Source organism: Emys orbicularis, chromosome 1 (genome assembly GCF_028017835.1).
Source record: "Emys orbicularis isolate rEmyOrb1 chromosome 1, rEmyOrb1.hap1, whole genome shotgun sequence".
Classification (NCBI taxonomy): Eukaryota; Metazoa; Chordata; order Testudines; family Emydidae; genus Emys; species Emys orbicularis.
In genome coordinates, this window is record NC_088683.1 from 366,060,178 (window position 1) to 366,079,471 (window position 19,294).

The 19,294-nt window shown below is 45.6% G+C and overlaps 1 protein-coding gene across 1 annotated transcript; it reads left to right on the forward strand.

The window, feature by feature from the left end:
* Positions 1–13,874: 13,874 nt before the first annotated feature.
* LOC135895607 (olfactory receptor 51G2-like) lies at positions 13,875–14,810 on the forward strand. The gene has a single exon (XM_065423747.1). It carries the CDS (start codon positions 13,875–13,877, stop codon positions 14,808–14,810), a length of 936 nt encoding a protein of 311 aa, XP_065279819.1.
* The last annotated feature ends 4,484 nt before the right edge of the window (positions 14,811–19,294 follow it).

Below are 19,294 nucleotides of genomic sequence, written 5' to 3' on the forward strand. Positions count from 1 at the left end.
CCACTTTCCCCTTATCCACAGAGCCATTTATCTCATCATAGAAGGCAATCAGGTTGGTCAGGAATGACTTGCCCTTGTTGAATCCATGTTGATTGTTCCTGATCACCTTCCTCTCCTCCAAGTGCTTCAGAATGGATTCCTTGAGCACTTGCTCCATGATTTTTCCAGGGACTGAAGTGAGGCTGTAGTTCCCCGGGTTCTCTTTCTTCTCTTTTTTAAATATGGGCACTATATTTGCCTTTTTCCAATCATCCAGGACCTCCCCCAATCACCACAAATTTTCAAAAATAATGGCCAATAGCTCTGCAATCACATCAGCCAACTCCCTCAGCACCCTCAGATGCATTAGATCTGGACCCATGGTCTTGTGCATGTCCAGCTTTTCTAAATAGTCCTTAACCTGTTCTTTCACCACTGAGGGCTGGTCACCTCCTCCCCATACTGTGCTGCCCAATACAGCAGTCTGGGAGCTGACCTTGTCTGTGAAGACCAGGCAACATAAAACATTGAGTACTTCAGCTTTTTCCACATCATCTGGCACTATGTTGCCTCTGCCATTCAGTAAGGGTCCCACACTTTCCCTGACATTCTTCTTGCTGCTAACATACCTGTAGAAACCCTTCTTGTTACACTTCACATCCCTTGCTAGCTGCAACTCCAATCATGACTTGGCCTTCCTGATTACACCCCTGCATGCTTGAGCAATAGTATTATTCTCCTCCCTAGTCATCTGTCCAAATTTTCACTTCTTGTAAGTTTCCTTTTTGAGTTTAAGCTCACCGAAGATTTGATGGTTAAGTCAAGCTGGTTGCCTGCCAGATTTGCTATTCTTTCTGCACTTTGGGATGGTTTGTTCCTGTGCCCTCAATAAGGTTTCTTTAAAATACAGCCAGCTCTCCTGGACTCCTTGCCCCCTCATATTAGCTTCCCAGAGGATCCTGCCCATTAGTTCTCTAAGGGAGTCAAAGTCTGCTTTTCCGAAGTCCAGGGTCCGTATTTTGCTGCTCTCCTTTCTTCCTTTTGTCAGGATCCTGAACTCGGCCATCTCATGGTCACTGTTGCCTAGGTTGCCACCCAGTTCTACTTCCCCTACCAATTCTTCCCTGTTTGTGAGCAGCAGGTCAAGAGGAGCACGGCCCCTAGTTGGTTCCTCTGGCACTTGTACCAGGAAGTTGTCCCCAACACTTTCCAAAAACTTCCTGGATTGTCTGTGCACTGCTGTATTTCTCTTCCAGCAAATGTCAGGGTGATTGAAGTCCTCCATTAGAACCAGAGCCTGTGATCTGGAAACTTCTGTTAGTTGTCCTTCTGATCCGGTGGTCTAAAGCACATGCTCACCATGACATCACCCTTGTTGCTCTCACCTCTAAACTTAACCCAAAGACTCTCAACAGGCTTTTCTCCAGTTTCAAACTGGAGCTCTGAACAATCATACCCCTCTCTTACATAGCCATCTTTAAAGCCCTCCTCACTAGGTTAGCAAGCCTGCCTGCGAAGATGCTCTTCCCTCTCTTCGTTAGGGAAGCAGTCCTTCTTTCTGGAACAACATCCCATTGTTGAAGAATACAAATCCCTCTCTCCGACACCACCTGTGTAACCATGCATTCACCTCCATAATTCAATGGTCCCTACCTGGGCCTTTTCCTTCAACAGAGAGGATGGAGGAGAACACTACTTGTGCCTCAATTTCCTTTATCCTTCTTCCCAGAGCCACGTATTCTGCAGTGATCTGCTCAAGGTCATTCTTGGAAGTATCATTAGTGCCCACATGGAGAAGCAGGAAGTTGTGTGTCCACTATGAGCCTGCTCTAGGACCTGGCTGATGGATTTTCCTCTCAATAGAGTCAGGAGAAAGCATGACTCAGAGTTATCGTCTGGAAAAGGAATTGTTTTTGGGTTCCTGTTTGGTGCCATCACAGGATTTTAATTCCCTGAGTTTCTGGTAATATCATCATGCTGAGCTGCCAGCTGCTTCCTCCCCAGGAACTAGCCTCAGAGAGGAATTATTATTATGTATATTATTATATTCAGCAGTAATGCAAGGAACCTACAGGCTTGTATCCTGTAAAAGATATTGACTAAAATTCATTTGAAAATTTAACACTATTAATTTGGGCTTGAATAGGGACTGGGAGTGGCTGGCTCACTACAAAAGCAGCTTTGCCTCTCCTGGAATTGACACCTCCTCATCAATTATTGGGAGTGAACTACATCCACCCTGATCGAATTGGCCCTGTCAACACTGGTTCTCCACTTGTGAGGTAACTCCCTTCTCTTCATGTGTCAGTATATTTATGCCTGTATCTGTAATTTTCATTACATGCATCTGAATAATTGGGTATTTTACCCATGCAAGCTTATGCCTAAATAAATCTGTTAGTCTTTAAGGTGCCACCAGACCCTTTGATCAGTTCTTCAGTCGCTTGGCGGTGGTGTCTGTAGATGGAGGTGGAAGAGAGAGACCATGGCAAACGTCTCTCATTTTTATCATGTTCTTTCTTCTCTCTTGGCTTTGTCCCTCTCCTTCAGAGTTGGGTGAGCATTACCTCATCGTAGTCCCAAACTGACCAAGGAAAGGAGGGGGTGAATCCCTCAAGAGTCCAAAATATCCTTTGTTGCTGCCTAGGCCAATGCCCTTTGTTCCTATGAGGCTGGACTGGGTTTGTCCCATACATACCCTGATGAGGTGTGAACTGCCCCTCTGTTCCTGGGAGTTTTGCCTGGGCTTATTGCCTGCTATTAAGCCACTAAGACACATTTTCAGCTTCATAACAATATACATGAAATTAAAACCTATTATATTACTATAACAACAATGCTTAGTGCATCATGAGCCTTCCGAAGAAGCCCAACATGACAAACTTTGCATTGGATATCACACAATCATATTATAAGGACAAATATGGGGGTGCAGGGTGTTGCCATGAGGTGCAGAGCGTCACAGTAATGTCAGCATAATATATTATAAAAGTGGCATCCCAGGGCAGTAGGGAAGAGAGATGTAGCCCTTGGGAGGGCCCAGAAGGTGATGGCTAACATTTCAGGTTGTTCTGCAAGGGATGGTGTGAGTATGGATGTTCAGATGAACTTTCTGTATTATCTATATCTACATTACTGAGTAGTTAGAGTGTATGTGACTTTGCTAAATGTATTAAGAATGTATCTATTTGTAAATATCAGAGAGTTACTTTAGTGTGAGTGTTGCACCTGTGCACATCAGGGTTCCTAACTATATAAATATATTAATAATTCCGAGCCTGATCTTGGGACAAGAACCTCTACCCTCAAGGTGATAACTGGGATTTTGTATTCATTATCTATAGATCGGGCTACACTGCCCAGTGATGTTAATAGAACTGCCCTACTACACGGGGTGTTGTACTGATAAATATGTTACAGATGGAGAGGTGCTCGGATGTTATAATAGTTGGGATCATAGCTAATTGCCCTAGAGAGATTTTAGCTCTGTGTGCCTCATAAGGATCATTTGGGGCACCGGGTGGAGAACCTGAACTCTTCAAAACACCCCTTGGTGATGAGGCCTGTCATTAGCACAGCACCCTTTGACGAGGGAGTTCTGGGCCCCTCCTGCAGCTTGGCAGTAAGAGGGGGAATCAGAACGTGCTTTCAGAGAGTGAAGGATCTGGAGAGTGTTGCCTGGCAGAACAGAGCCCTGCTGGGCTGCCCCTCGGTTTGATTCTGACCCCACCCGCTCCAGGAGCACTGAGAGCTGTTCTAGCGCTGGAGATAGACCTCACACCCTGCGCCCAAATTTCCATCATTACCAGTTTTGGGCATATCTGGATCTCGGGAAGGGGGGGAGGGTGTTTGGGCCCAATAGAGGGCTAGGAGCTGGCAGTTGGAGCTGGGCTTGAGTCATGCCCCTTTATATTAAGAATGTGCATGGCCTTGCTTATTGGGCTTGTGCATGTCTCATGTCTGAACAAGAAGAGGAGACCCTCTGAGCTGTGCCTCAGGACCAGAGAATCTGCAAGACAGTCACTGTTATGTCCAGCTGTCTGTGGTGTAACCCCGTTCCTTACAACAGGGGGCTCTGTAGCCCACTGCAGAGGGAAACAGTGTCTCTACCACCGATGGATTGTGTGACCAGAAATATCCACTAGCTAACCCTCAGTACCTTTGTTTATGGGTACTCTGCTTGATATATGGACAGTAGTGCCTGCTCCTGGGATTTTACTGGGAGTCTCACACTATTTTCTGTCTTTCTTAAAGCCCCAAGTTCTGGAATCAAGACACTGCACGGAGAATCTCAGCTTTCAGTTATCTTTAAAAAGTTTTTTTTTGTTAAAAGTGAGTTGCAGAAAAGCTAGAAAACTAGGGCTGTTAATTATTTGCAGTTAACTCACGCTATTAATTCAAAAAGTTAATTGAGTCTAAAAAATAATCGCAATTAATTGCAGTTTTACTCACACTGTTAAACAATCGAATACAAATTGAACTGTATTAAATATTTTGGATGTTTTTTCTGCATTTTCACATATATTGTATTCTGTGTTGTAATTGAAATCAAAGCATATATTATTATTAGAAATATTTGCACTGTAAACATGATAAACCAAAGAAATAGTATTTTTTCAGTTCACCTCATACAAGTGCTGTAGTGCAGTCTCTTTGCTGTGAAAATGGCACTTACAGATGTAGATTTTTTTTGTTACATAACTGCATTCAAAACCAAAACAACATAAAACTTCAGAGCCTGTAAGTTCACGCAGTCCTAGTTCTTGTTCAGCCAATAAGACACACAAGTTTGTTTATATTTACAGGAGATAATACTGCCCTCTTCTTATTTACAATGTCACCAGAAAGTGAGAACAGGCATTTGCCTGTCACTGTTGCACCTGGCATTGCAAGGTATTTACATGCCAGATATGCTAAACATTCATATACCCCTTCATGCTTCAGCCACAATTTCAGAGAATGTACTTCCATGCTGATGACACTAGTTTAAAAAAGAATGTGTTAATTAAATTTGTGACTGAACTCCTTGGGGGAGAATAGTATGTTCCCTGCTCGGTTTTACCCACATTCTGCCATATATTTCATGTTATAGCCGTCTCGGATGATGACCCAGCACATGTTGTTCATTTTAAGAACACTTTCACTGTAGATTTAAAAAAAACAGCATCTACCCATCTATGGTCAGAGAGAAGCTGTAACCTTGGGAGTTTAATACAAGCCTGGAGTGGCCAGTATTAATTTTTAAAGTCCTTGCAGGTCCCCACCTTCTGCACTCAAAGTGCCAGAGTGGGGAATCAGCCTTGACAGTTGTATTGGAACTGAACTCAAATTTGCCTATTAAAGCTAAAAAATTGCAAATAACAGTACCTTGGGTACAAGAAAGAAGGAAACCAGACCACAAACAATTTGGAATAACATGCCTGTCAACTAAAATCTTCTTTAAATGGAATTATCAACCAAACCAAAAACAATTTATATCTAAGACTTGGAATCAAACTTTGTTTACTGCATGAACTAATAGTATAACTGTAGCAATGCATAAGGTTCAAAATCATATGCCAGGTTTGTACAGATTGGGATTGCATGTGGTATTAAAAGATAAGCAAAAATGGCTATTATGGAAGAATTTCCCACTGACGGTTCAGAAACGTGAAGAAAGGTATGAAATAGTAGGGAAACATATTATTCTTGTATATGATGTGTAAAAAAAGGAGCACATGCTTTATGTAAATTGGGGGGGAAATCTCTCCCTTATTGGACGAATCTAGGGGAGAAGGATGTAAAACATATATTCCTGGGGAAGTTCACTCTTTGCCAATCAGTAATGAAATTCCATATGGATCATGTGAAAACAGAACCAAATGTCAAAGGTCAGTAAGAACTGAAACAATAATCATATACAATCTAAAGCATAAGAATAAGGAAAAATATAAAGCCTTTATCCAAATTAAGGTTTTGGATAAAGTCAAAGTTATTAATAAATATTTCAAAGGTACAGGCCATGATAGCGAAAAATAACCATGATTCACATAACTCAGTGGAATGTCCAGAATTGCAGAAAGGCCCTGTTAGTGGTCTCACTGCCACACCTATGGCAAGGGTATTAATCAACCAAGTAAAATTCATGCATATTTCTGTTCTGTTAATTTTATCTAAGTGGCAAACCATGAGAGGGCCAGCAGATTCTAACACCATCTAGGAAGATGCAAGTATGTCTGTAAGTATAACTGGGGGTGTTCATTAAATTTATCTATAGAAATTGTATATGCTGTGACATACTTTCAGAGAGCAAAGGATCTGGAGAGTGTTGCTTGGCCCAACAGAGCCCTGCTGGGCTGCCCCTCTGTCTGTTCCTGACCCCCACCTGTTCCATGAGCAGTAAAAACAGTTCTTGAGCTGGAGATAGTCCTCACACCCTGCATTCAAATGTCCAACATCACCAAATTTGGGCATCGATGGATCTGGGGGGGCAGGAGGGGATTGTTTGGGTCCAAGAGAGATCTAGCAGCAGGCAATGGAGCTGGGCTTGGATCATGCCCCTTTCTATTAAGAATGTGTATGGCCTTGCTTACCGGGTGTATGCATGTCTTATGCATGAACAAGAAGAGGAGACCCTCTGAGCTGTGCCTAGGGAACCAGTGACTCTGCGAGCCCATCACTGTTATGTCCGGCTGTTTGTGGTGTAACCCTGTTCCTTACAGCCGGGGTCTCTGTAGCCCGGTGCAGAGGGAAACAGCGTTTCCGCCACTGACAGACTGTGTGACCAGAAATGTCCACTAACCAACCCTCAGTGCCTTCGTTTGTGGGCGTTCTGCTTGAGCTACAGCCAGCAGCACCAACTCTTGGGATGTTAATGGGACTCTCGCACTAGTTCCAATATTTCCTAAAGCCCCAATTTCTGGAATCCAGAGATTATGCAAGAATATCAGCTTTCAGCTTTCTTAAAAAAGTTTCTTTAAAAACTGAGTTGCAGAAAAGGTAGAAAGCCTGAATCAGGTGACCCCAAAGGTTCAGAAACCAAATGCAATTGGAAAAGAAACTCATATAAGTATATTTTTAAATGTCAGTATTTTTAAACCCATCTCATAATTTTTTCGGGCTTTGACTCACACTTGTTGAACGGGGCTTGGCAATACTGTGTACCTAGCTCAAAAAATCTCAAGGGCAATTAGCCAAAGTAAAAAAAAAATAACAGCAAGTTTTTTTCAAAGTACATCAGAAGCAGAAAGCCTGCCAAACAATCAATGGGGCCAGGGGAAAACTGAGGTGCTAAAGGAGCACTCAAGGAAGGTGAGGATAAATGAATTCTTTGCCTTGGGCTTCATTGCAGAGGATGTGAGGAATATCCCCACACCTTTGCCATTCTGTTTAGGTGACGGACATAAGGAATTGTCCCAGGTTAAGGTGTAATTAGAGGACGTTTTGGAACAAACTGATAAATTAAAGAGTATTGAGTCACCGGGACCAGATGGGATTTACCCAAGTATTCTGAAGAAACTCAAATACCAGATCCCAGAACTACTAACTGTGATATGTGACCTATAGCTTAAATTAGCCTCTGTACCAGATGACTGGCAAATAGCTAATGTGATGCAGATTTTTTTAAAAGGCTCCAGAGGTGATCCTGGCAATACAGGACAGTAAGCCTAATTTCAGTACCAGGCAAATTGGTTGAAACTATAGAAAAGAACAGAATTATCAGATACAAAGATTAACACGTTATGTTGGGGAAGAGTCAACACAGCTTCTCCAAGGGAAATCATGACTCACCAGTTTTTTAGGTGACAAATCTGCAGAACTGTCCCAGATTGAAGTGTCATTAGAGGAGATTTTGGAAGAAATTGACAAACTAAACAGTAAGAAGTCATCAGGACCAGATGGTATTCACCCAAGAGTTCTGAAGGAACTCAAATGTGAAATTGCAGATCTACTAACTTTAGTCTGTAGCCTATCATTTAAATTAGCTTCTGTACCAAATGATTGGAGGATAACTAATCTGAAACCTTTTAAAAAGGGCTCCAGAGGCGATCATGGCAATTACAGGCTGGTAAGCCTGACTTCAATGCCTGGCAAACTGGTTGAAACTATAGTAAAGAACAAAATGTCCGACACATAGATGAAAATAATGTGTTGGTGAAGAGTCAACATGGCTTTTGCAAAAGAAAATCATACCTCACCAGTCCACTAGAATTCTTTGAGGGGGTCAATATTTGACCCAATTTCTTGCTGGCAGCCCACTTTCCCGCATTACAAAACCAGCATGCAGGACAGGGAAGAGAGATTGCACAAGGCTTCATACATGAATGATCAAAGGGAAATTTCCATGTAGGGAGCCTTGTGGAATCTCCCTTCCCTGGCATGCACCCTGGGTTTGTAATACAGGAAAGCGGGCTACCGGGGAGAAATCAGGTCCTATATTATTTTTATTTTATTTTATGTTATTTCAGCTGGATCACAGCTGTGACAGCATCATCATTATCATTCGGCCACCCCCGATGTAGCCATGTGACTAATCAGAAACATATGGAACAGTGATTACAAGCCTGGATTACAGGAGAAGAGCCTGCAGCAGGGATTGTGCTGCAGAACTGTTGGGTAGGATCACCACACATCCCCTGGGATTTGGCCTCTTGTAGTTTGCCATTGGCCGTTACGAGGGCAAAAACTGGTGCACAGGAAGCCAAGCAGCTGAGGTTCCCTGATGGCCAAGTGGTCCCAAGGGAATGTGCAGGCATGCTTCATAAAGACACTTGCCTCCCTATCTGAACAGATACTGCCTGCTGCTCGTGCAACCTCTCCAATGACTTCTTGTCCTTTAGGGTAAGACCCCTGGTGTCAGCGGCTCCAAGTCTAGCAGGAATTGGGTACGTTGGCAGGTTTCACTATCTTTAAAATGCGAAATGAAGTGTAAAGGCTGAAAACTGTTTACATTGGCAGATGTTCTGTGCAGCAGCAGCGACCTCAGCTGGGCTGTCAGAGTGACTCAGTGACAGAGGCTGGAGAGCAGGCAGAACTAGGTAGCTTGGGAACCCCTCCCCTACATCTGCCCATGCTCCACGGTGGGTTGTTCAAGCTACACAGAAATCTGAAAGTCAAAGCGAGCTCGGAATGTTAGAACCTTGATGCCCCGTCAGGATTTCTCAATCTGTCCCATTTCTAGAGGTGCCATGAGCTCTGGGCCCGATCCTGCCAGGGGTTGAGTGAGAAGTGACCCCACGGAATATCAGTGACTAGTTCCCAAATCGCCTCAGGTTTATTTGCTACTGGGAATTTAATCAGCAAATACATTTTCATAGGTTTTAATTCCTGACTTAATTGTGAACACAGGAATTCAGGGCTGTATTGCTCTTTGGTAACAGATCCGATGAGGCATATTTCTATCTCCTGATTGGCTGAAGGCTCCAGCCTTTCTGCCCTGTAGATACCCCTCAGAGTTACAGGGCCACTGGCATCTCAGCCCCCTCTCTGGTCTCTGAGTGCCAGATGGCAGGACTCATAGCCTTTCCTCTCATGGGGTGTAATCTCGCGGTCCTCCCACCCTCAGACTGGGCCCTGGGGTACTGCACACTGTGGGTCAGCTGTGCTTATCCAGTAGGTCAGAGTGTGTTTGGTACCTGTGGTTCTTCCCTTTGGGAGGCTGTGAGCAGTGGTGAGATGAGTGACCAAATCACCTCAGGTTTATTTGCTTCTGGAAATGTAATCAGCAAATGCATTTTCAAAGGGTTTATTCTCTGGCTCGATTGTGAACATAGGAATTCAGAGCTGTATTGCTTTGTGGTAACAGGTCTGAGAGGACAAATTTTTACCCTATAGTTACTATAGTTACAGGGCTACCGGCATCTCTTCCCCCTCTCTGGTCTCTGAGTGCCAGATGTCAGGCCTTGCAGCCTACCCGCTCATGAGATGGATCCCTCCATTCTCCCACACTCAGGCTGGGCACTGGGCTACAGCACACTGTGGGTCAACTGTGCTTGCCGAGCAGATCCCAGTGGGTTCGGAAACTCTGGTTCTTCCCTCAGGGAGGCTGTTATTAGCGGTGAGACGAATGAGCAGCCAACATTATTGAACCAAAATATTGTTTAATCTGAACAGTAGGAATGAAGCGTAACATGGGAGAATAAGAGGGTTTTTAAAAAAAAACAGTCTGTACATTTCTCTAACCCCAAGCCCTCCCTCTCTGATGAGCACCCAGGCAGGCCAAAGGCTTTCAGACTTCCCCAGCAGTGTCTGTGCCTGTCAGTCTGAAGAGCTTCTCAGCAACAGCTGCCCCAGCTCTGGACAGACTCCCAGCGCTGGCAAAACAAGCTGTGTAACGTGGCTGGAGCCAGGAAATAGGCTCTTCCCAGCTTGTAGCTCAGTTTTTTTCTTTCAGGCTCCCTGAAGTGCTGACTGAGCGATGGCTTTTCTTCATCTGTTGCTTCCCTTCCAGTTTATTTTCCAGCAGCCTGGTATTAAATTGAGAAGAGCCAAACTGGTTTCACCCAATATAGCCATCACATAAACATCAAAATAATTAACCCAAGATAACCATAATGTAAACATGACAATAACTGTTCATACACATTCCTTATGGCCGCTCAGTTCCATGTCTGTCCCAATCCCTTTCCCAGGTGCTATGGATTTTATGAATACAGGTCATAGGCAGTCAGAGAGCAATAGACTACTTTCATGTGGGAAATGAAGTTCCACATGCATTTGACTTTTAAATGCACTTCCTGAAATCCTGCATCATGCCTGAATAACAGGTGCTGAGGTTACTATGTATGAGAGAGTGAGAGCTCAGGGAATGAATATTTTCTATGCTGATCCTAATGCCTGTTACCACTCCAGATACAGGCTGCAGACTGACAGAACAGAATCTGAGGGGAACCAGTCAGCTATTTACCCAGGGACAGAGGAGCTACTAGAGCTTAGTTTGCTGAGAAGTGATCGATTGAAGGGTGAGATGTTGTGATCTTTTCAGGTTCTGAAGAAATCCAGATGACATACATGTAACCCTTCTGCTAGGTGGAGCCAGCAACACCCAGGGCCGGGTTCTGTATTTAGGGATTCCTTTTCAACAATACAACAAAGAAGAGGCCTGAGCACCAACCCAGTATCTTGGGAAATTACACACCCCTCCTGGGCACCTCTGGGAGGCAATACTTCCCTACTCGCAAGCACACAGACTGAGTTTAGGAAAGAAAGTTTTAATGATAGGAGAGAAGTCAACCAACATTAATTAGGGAAAATTCCACAAGCAGGATTCATAATCCTAAAGCTGTGACCAGGACACCCACCCCAGAGTGCTTGGGGCAGTGGCTTCTGCCTCATACTCTTCAGTTCTACAACCAAAAGTTTCTTTACAATGCCCTTCTCTGCTACCTCACCTCACTGTGGTCGTCCTTGGTCAGGGAGGACAGAGGGTTGAGAGGTGCATCTGTGTGAGTTCACCTCCCACCGGGGGAATAAGTCACCTTGCTTGCTTTGTGATTTGAGCACTTGCTCAGGCTGGCCACCCCCTCAGCCATGGAGCCTCTCTAGTTGCCGCCCCGCCAGCAAATCGTTCTGCTCTGATCCATCCGGTCAATTGTCAGTTACCTTCTGCTGCCACCTGCCTCGCTGCTGTGACCTCAGCTTTTAGCAGGTTGGTCAGAAACGCTGTCCCACCACAAGTGATTTCAGATCTCATTTAAGCACTTAAAATAACAAAGGTTCCTAATAAAGCATATTCAATTCTATCTTTGAACAATGGGCAGGAAAAGGTTAAACCACAGTGGGGACCCTTTGTGAGAGTCCATAACTCCTGCCAGGGAAACCTGTCCCCACCCCCCTTACTTTCACAGGGCTCTGGCATTTGATCCCCTGGCTTAATGATGTCTTTTCAGCTGAGGGTGACCCCCTCATTTGGGACAGGTTAAGCACAGTTCTGCTCCCCTTTATTCATACACTAAAGACAACAACATTGATAACAGCATTTTACTATCCCTGCATTCACTACTAAAGTGATTTGTACACCAGCTAAAGTTGATCACTTTGAGCAACACCTCTCTATCTGCTGGACATCTAGGCAGAGTAGGTGTGTTCAGTTCAGTACAGTTTGCTCCTGTTGTCTCTCTTCCTCCCAGCTATCTGTCAGGGGAGAGTTCATTCAGACTTTGTTTACATATGCTACATTTTAAGTCCAACTCTAACATAAGAAATCATCTCTGAAAGAAGATGAGAGGGGAAAGAATGGGTTGACATGTATGTACTAAAGTACAAACGTGTAAATATTATGTCAAAACTTTTCATTGTAATACAAATATTACAGACCAAACGTTCATGACATGCATGTACATCGTAAGCCAGCAACAGAGTTGTTCGAATCTATACAGGAAGGAGCAGTGGTAACTTTACAGTTTAATGGCTTTTGCTTTAAAAAGTATTTCAGAAGTACTCCACAGACTGTTTGCAATGGGTTTATGCTATTAACTCTTTCTTCAGTGAACAGTTGTATGATACTGTCCCCTGGTAATTGACCAAAAGCTGTTTGTAACATTCACATTCAGAGTAATGAACACAATCTCTCTACAATACCTGTGCAAGACTTTCCAGAAAGTCCTGAGAGACCAGAACCTCTGGTCAGTGTTTCAGCAAAGAATAGAGCTGCAGTGCAGGAAAGGGCCCTGTAATAGTGGTTGTATGTAATTAACACCCAACACTTCTTACACAAGCATGGCTGAAGTAACTTGCACTTTCAGTTGGGTATTAGAGCAAACCTAGTGTTTACACTATTCATCCATTTGGACACCAATCCCTCCCTCGCCCAACTGAAGTAACTGTCTGTGTTAGCTTGTAACTTGCCAGGTATCTACAGACCCTTGTATGGGGAGAGGATGCAGGACTTGTGACGATGAAGAGAAGCCTGTGGATGATCAAACTCTCTGGACTCAGTCAACGCTGGCCAGGCAAAACACTTCAGCTTCTCTTGGAGGGATTCCTGGGTGTCACAGTGTATCACTGGGAGCATTTGGTAAAGAAAAGTTAATAGAGCCCTGTTCTGGATTTACACAGGGGAATCTGGAGTGATGCAGTTGAAGTGGGCAGGGGACTGGACTCGATGACCTCTCGAGGTCCCTTCCAGTCCTAGAATCTATGAATCTATGAAGTCACTGTTATTGAATTAAGAACCTGGCCGTAAGAATTTATCCCATGTGCTGCAAAGTTGCAGTGGCATAATTTGGACTCTCTGGAGTGGAGAAAAAAAACCACGTTCATTTAGAATTTCAATGCAGGACAGAAAAATACAATAACTGTTTTCACCATGCACTTGCAATGGGCCATGCTCCAAAGTGGAGGGCCTGAAAGGGTGTCTGTGGGAAGGTCACAAATGTAAAATCACACAGCGCTCAAGTAGGCGGCAGAACTCACTACCGTAAGATACCAATGGGACAAAGAGTTTAGCAGGATTCAAAGAGGGAGTGGATGTTTATATGGGTAACCAGAAAATCCAATTAGAGTAGTCAGGATTTTTTTTAAAAAGGGCTTGGATGGGCTATAAACCTTCCTGATTTACACGACAAAATATGTTTAAATAGTGGGTGTAGAGGGAAAACTTTCCCTGGGAGAAAGCTACCTATTGCAGGGCTTCTTCCACCTTCTCCTGCAGCATCTGGAACTGGCCACTGGGTAGTTTACGGGGCACTGGTTACTGCGTTAGATGGGCTACAGGTGTGATCCAGTCTGGCCGTGCCTATCTTCCTATCGGTGGTGTAAATCCAAGACTAGTTTTTTGCTGATCTTCCTTGAGCTCCTGGGAGTCTCTAGAATTGCACTGAGAGCAGAAAGATGTCTCGTTAAATATCATGTAGTCTCCTGTTCTTTTTCCTTTCAGGAAGGAAAGTTCAAAAGTACCCGGATCTGCCCAGTACATTATGTCAGCTGTCAATGACACCAAATTCAACTCTGCAGTGTTCCTTCTCACCGGGATACCTGGGCAGGAAGACATCTACCGGTTGATCTCTATCCCCATCTGCTTGATGTATGTTATTTCGATAGTAGGAAATTCAGTCATTCTGTTCATTATAAAAACAGATCCAAGCCTCCATGAACCCATGTACATTTTCCTTTCCATGTTAGCCATCACAGACCTTGGCATATTGATATCCACCATGCCGACGATACTGGGCATATACTTGTTTAACTCTAGGGAGATTAGCCTTGATGCCTGTTTTGCTCAGCTGTTCTTCATCCACTCATTTCAATGCATTGAATCCTCCATTCTCTTGCTGATGGCCGTTGACCGCTTCATCGCGATCCGTAACCCACTGAGATATGCTTCCATCTTAACCCTGCAGAGAATAGCCAAGGTGGGACTTGTGTTTGTGCTAATACGGTTTGCCCTAACAGTCCCACTCCCCTTTCTCTTAAAACGGTTCCGATACTGTCGAGCCAATGTCCTCTCCCATTCCTACTGCCTGTTCCAGGAGGTCATGAAGATGGCTTGTTCGGATATCACAATCAACAGCATCTATGGCTTGGTTGTTACATTCTTAACAATGGGGTTGGACTCACTGCTCATCTTCCTCTCTTATGTGATGATCCTCAAAACAGTGCTTAGCATCACGTCCCACATGGAGTGCCTGAGGGCCCTGAACACCTGCGTCTCCCACCTCTGTGCCGTCCTGCTCTTCTACACGCCAGAGATCAGCTTGTCTGTGATACACAGATTTGGGAAGGGCTCTCCTCCCTTTCTGCAGATTCTCCTGGGCTACGTCTACCTGCTTGTCCCGCCTCTGATGAACCCAATCGTTTACAGCGTGAAAAGCAAACACCTTCGTGAGAGGATAATCATGGTGTTCGTCAAGTGAAGGGTCAGCTCATCTCCCCGCTCCAGTACTGGTGACCCAGGAGATGAAAAACACGGGCCTCCAATTCCATCCTGAACCCTTACATAAGAGATTGCATGAGCTCCCGATCTCCACTCTATAGAGAGAGGTTCAGATGCGGTCTAAAGCCTGGAGCAATGGGAGAAGGGCTGGTGAGGGAGGACAGTGCACTGGGGGATGATGACGAAAGCAGGCAGCAGCATTTACAAAGTGACTGTGTCCGTGGAGAGCAACGTTGACCGGTGGGATTTTGGCCCATAAAGAGCCAGTGGCTGCTCTGACCTCAGAATTCTTGTTGATACAGTCAATAAAGAGAAGGGAGGTGGATGTTGTTTCCCATTACACCTGATCTGTCACTCTCCTGTCTCTGGTTAAACATCCATGGGTCATGAAAAAAGCTGCAGAGCTCTACTGGTCCTTCCTGAGCCCTCTGGGTGCTGCATGATCCATGGCCACTGTACAAGCTGTTGACAGGGGCTATTAAAGAGGCACAGACACCCACCCTTCCCCTATGCCCTCAGCCAGGTGATTGTGACTGAGTTGTGTCAGAGGCATGATTAACGGAGGAGCCCAAAGAGAAGCCATTCAGGCAATCCCACCCCCATTAATGGATCTGCACACCGCACACCTGCTGAGCCTACTCCCCACCAAGGCAGCACAGCCGACTGGGTTCCTAGGGTAGCTTTTACCAAGGCCTGTCGCTGGCCTGGCTGGGAGCTGAGCCTCAGGGGAAGTGGAGGAGCAGGGGGCAGGGCCAAGTGGGAATAGATGGGGCAGGACCTCCAGGGAGGAGCAGAGGGTGTGGCAAGTCTGAACCAACTCTGACCCACGCAAGCAGGATGGTGCAGGGGGTATGTGGTGGTTCCTGAGAAAAGGAGGATGGGGCTGGATGGTAGGAGAGCCTGTGTTTTGAAGAAGACTGAATAAGTGCGACCTCACAAAGGGGGCTCTTGTTTTAAGTATTCCAGGCTGAGAGTAAGTAATTGCAAAGACCTTAGAGGGAAGGGCAGGGCTACCTCAGGCCCCAAGGGGGCACTCTGGGGTGGCTCCCATCTGCAGGGACTTGGCCAGGGTGAGCTGTGCTCTTGAAAGCCATTACCAGCGGGCGGAGGTCAGCCCAGCCCCCAGGCTGCTCTAAACTCCGCTGAGGCAGGGGGAGAACAATCCAGCAAATCAAACCACTGTAATTGGCTCCTTGCCATCCCCATGTGCTACAACACAGGTCTGGCACAGCAGAGAATCTGTGATTCAAGAGAGCTGGGTTTGATTCCCTTAAGATGTGTGACCGTGGGGGAGCCACTGGCTGTCTCTGAGCCGCTGCACAGGTGGATAATAGCCCTGCCCTGCCGCACAGTGGTGGCGGGAGGATAAATACATTCAAGGTGCTCAGATACTCTGAGAGCCTAAGATCAGGGCTATGTCAGGGTTCCACAGAGCAACACTTCTGACATTTGTCTATAAAAGTCTTCTTACCACAGCCACCTGTGAAAGCTGCTTCTGGGAAACCCCATGACTCCAGCACCTTGGTGTGTCTGGCAGATATGGGGTGCCTTGGGTGACAGTGAGTGGATTTCTAAGGGGATTTTTGGAGAGAGCAAGAGAAGAAGATCCGCTCACATATGCCTCAGGTACACAGCGACTGTGCGTGCCTGTCACTGTTACATCCGGCTGTCTGTGGTGTAACCCTCTTCTCACCAGTGCAGAGGGAAACAGCATCTCTGCCACTGATGGACTGTGTGACCAGAAATGTTTACTAATGAACCATCCCTGGCTTAGTTTGTGGGTGTTCTGCTTGAGATAGGGCCAGCAGTTCTACCTCTTGGGATTTTATTGGGAGTCTCGCACTATTTCCTGTCTTCCTTAAAGCCCCAACTTCAGAAATCTAGATACTGTGCGGGAAACTCAACTTTCAGTTTTCTATAAAAAGTGAGTGCAGAAAAGCTAGAAAACCTGAATCAGGTGCACCCCAAGGGCTTAGAAACCATAGGCACATGAAAACAAAACTCAAATATGTATATTTTAGAATCTCAATATTTTCAAACCAATCTGATGATTTTTTTCAGGATCTGACTCATACTTCTTGAATGGGGCTAGGCGATACTGCGTACCTAGTTCAAAAGATCTGAAGAGCAACTAGCAAAAGTCACAAAAAATAAGAGCAATATTTTTTTCGAAGTACATGAGAAGCAGTAAGCCTGTTAAACAATCAGTGGGGCCAGTGGATGATTCAGCTGCTAAAGGAGCCATCAAGGAAGATGAGGCTAAATGAATTCTTTTCCTTGGTCTTCACAGCGGAGGATGTGAGGGATATTCCCATATGTGAGCCATTCTGTTTAGGTGACAGATGTCAGGAACTAGCCAAGGTTGAGGTGTCAGTAAAGGAGATTTTGGAACAATCTGATGAATTAAACAGTATTAAGTCACCAGGACCAGATGGGATGAACCCAAGAGTACAGAAGAAACTCAAAAAGCGGATTGCAGAATTACAAGCTGTGCTTTGAGACCTATTGTTTAAGTCAGCCTCTGTACCAGATGACTGGCAAATAGCTAAAGTGATGCTGATTTTTAAAACAGGCTTCAGTGGTGATCCTGGCAATACAGGCCTGTGACCGGGCGACAACTCACCGGCATGGCGCCTCCTTCTGGTCATCCAGGGAATTAGCAATTTCCAGCCTGGAGCATCCTCTGTGGGCCAGTGTCTCGCCTGCCGCTGGCCCCGTGTCCTTCCCAGACCCCGGTGCCCTTTGCCCAGGGGTTCTGCCCACCACAGCACCCCCTCACTCTGGGTCTCCCCTCCCAGGGGAACCCTCAACCCCCTATCCCCACCTTCCCTCAGTGGCTACTGCCAGTCTCCATTTAGCCCCCGCTCACTGGGGCAGACGGCAGTCTGTAAACCACTCATCATTGGCAAGGGGGGTTGGACCAGCTGCCTCTGCCTATTCCTGGGCTGCCCCTCTGCAGCCCTAGTACCCTTTGTGGGCCCTTAAATCGGCCTGCAGCCTGGGGCTTTGCTAGGCTGGAGCTCCCCAGCTCCCTCTGCCCTTCCCCAGCCCTGCTCCACCCTATGTACCCTCCTCAGCTTCCCAGGCAGCCAGGTCCTTCTATCTCTAGGGAGCTAGAGAGGGTGTGTCCTTCAGTCTCTGGCCCTCAGCCTCTTATATGGCCAGCTGTGGCCTGATTGGGACGTAGCCCCACCTGTGGCTGATTCTCCCAACCAGCCTAGCATTTCTTCACCACAGCCCTCTCCAGGAAGGCTTCAACCCTCTCCGGGCAGGAGCGGGGCGACCACCCCGCTACAAGGCCAGAAAGACTAATTTCAGTACCAGGCAAATTGGTTGTCAGTCACAATGATGAACACATTATGTTGGGGAAGAATCAACACAGCTTCTCAAAGGCAAATCATGCCTCACCAATCTTCTAGGTGAGAAAGCTGAGGCACTGTCCCAGATTGAGGTGTTGTTAGAGGAGCGTTTGGAGCAAATTGATAAATTAAACAGTAATAAGTCACCAGGACAAGATGGTATTCACCCAAGAGTTCTGAAGGAACTCAAATGTGAAATTGCAGAACTACTAACTGTAGTCTGTAACCTATCATTTAAGTCAGCTTCTGTAACAAAGGACTGAAGGACAACTAATGTGATGCCATTTTTTAAAAAAGGGCTCAAGAGGTGATCCTGGCAATTACAGGCTGGTAAGCCTGATTTCAGTGCCATCCAAACTGGTTGAAATTATAGTAAAGAACAAAACTGTCAGACACAGAGATTAACGTAATTTGTTGGTGAAGAGTTAACAGGGTTTTTGTAGAAGGAAATCATGCCTCACCAATCCACTAGAATTCTTTGAGGGGGTCAATGTTTAACCAGATTTCTCCCTGGCAGCCCCCTTTCCTGCATTGCAAAAACAGTATACAAGGCAGGGAAGGGAGATTGCACAAGGCTCCATACCTGGAAATTTCCTCATGGAGAAGGGAAGGGTCCTCCCCTATGGAAATGATCAAAGGGAAATTTCCATTTAGGGAACCTTGTGGAATCTCCCTTCCCTGAGCTATTCCCTGGGTTTGAAATACAGAAAACAGGGCTGCTGGGGAGAAATCTCCTCCTATGTTGTTGTCATTATTATTATTATTATTTATTATTCAGCAAGATCACATCTGTGACAGCATCATTGTTACTACTTGGCTGTCCCCAAGGTAGCCATGTCACTAATCTGAAGCATATGAACAGTGATGACTAGCCCGGATTCCAGGAATAGAGCCTGCAACAGGGCTTGCGCTGCAGAACAGCTGGGTAGCATCACCATGTGATTTGGCCTCCTGCAGTTTGCCATTGGCTGTGACAGGGGTTAAAGCTGGTTCTCACTAAGCCAAGCAGCTGAAGTTCCCTGATGGCCAAGTGGCCCCCAAGGGAATGTGCGAACATGCTTCATAAAGACAGTTGCCTCCCTATCTGAACAGATACTGCCTGCTG

Coding starts and splice junctions, on each gene's coding strand:
- LOC135895607 (XM_065423747.1), top strand. CDS start 13,875: ATGTCAGCTGTCAATGACACCAAATTCAACTCTGCAGTGTTCCTTCTC.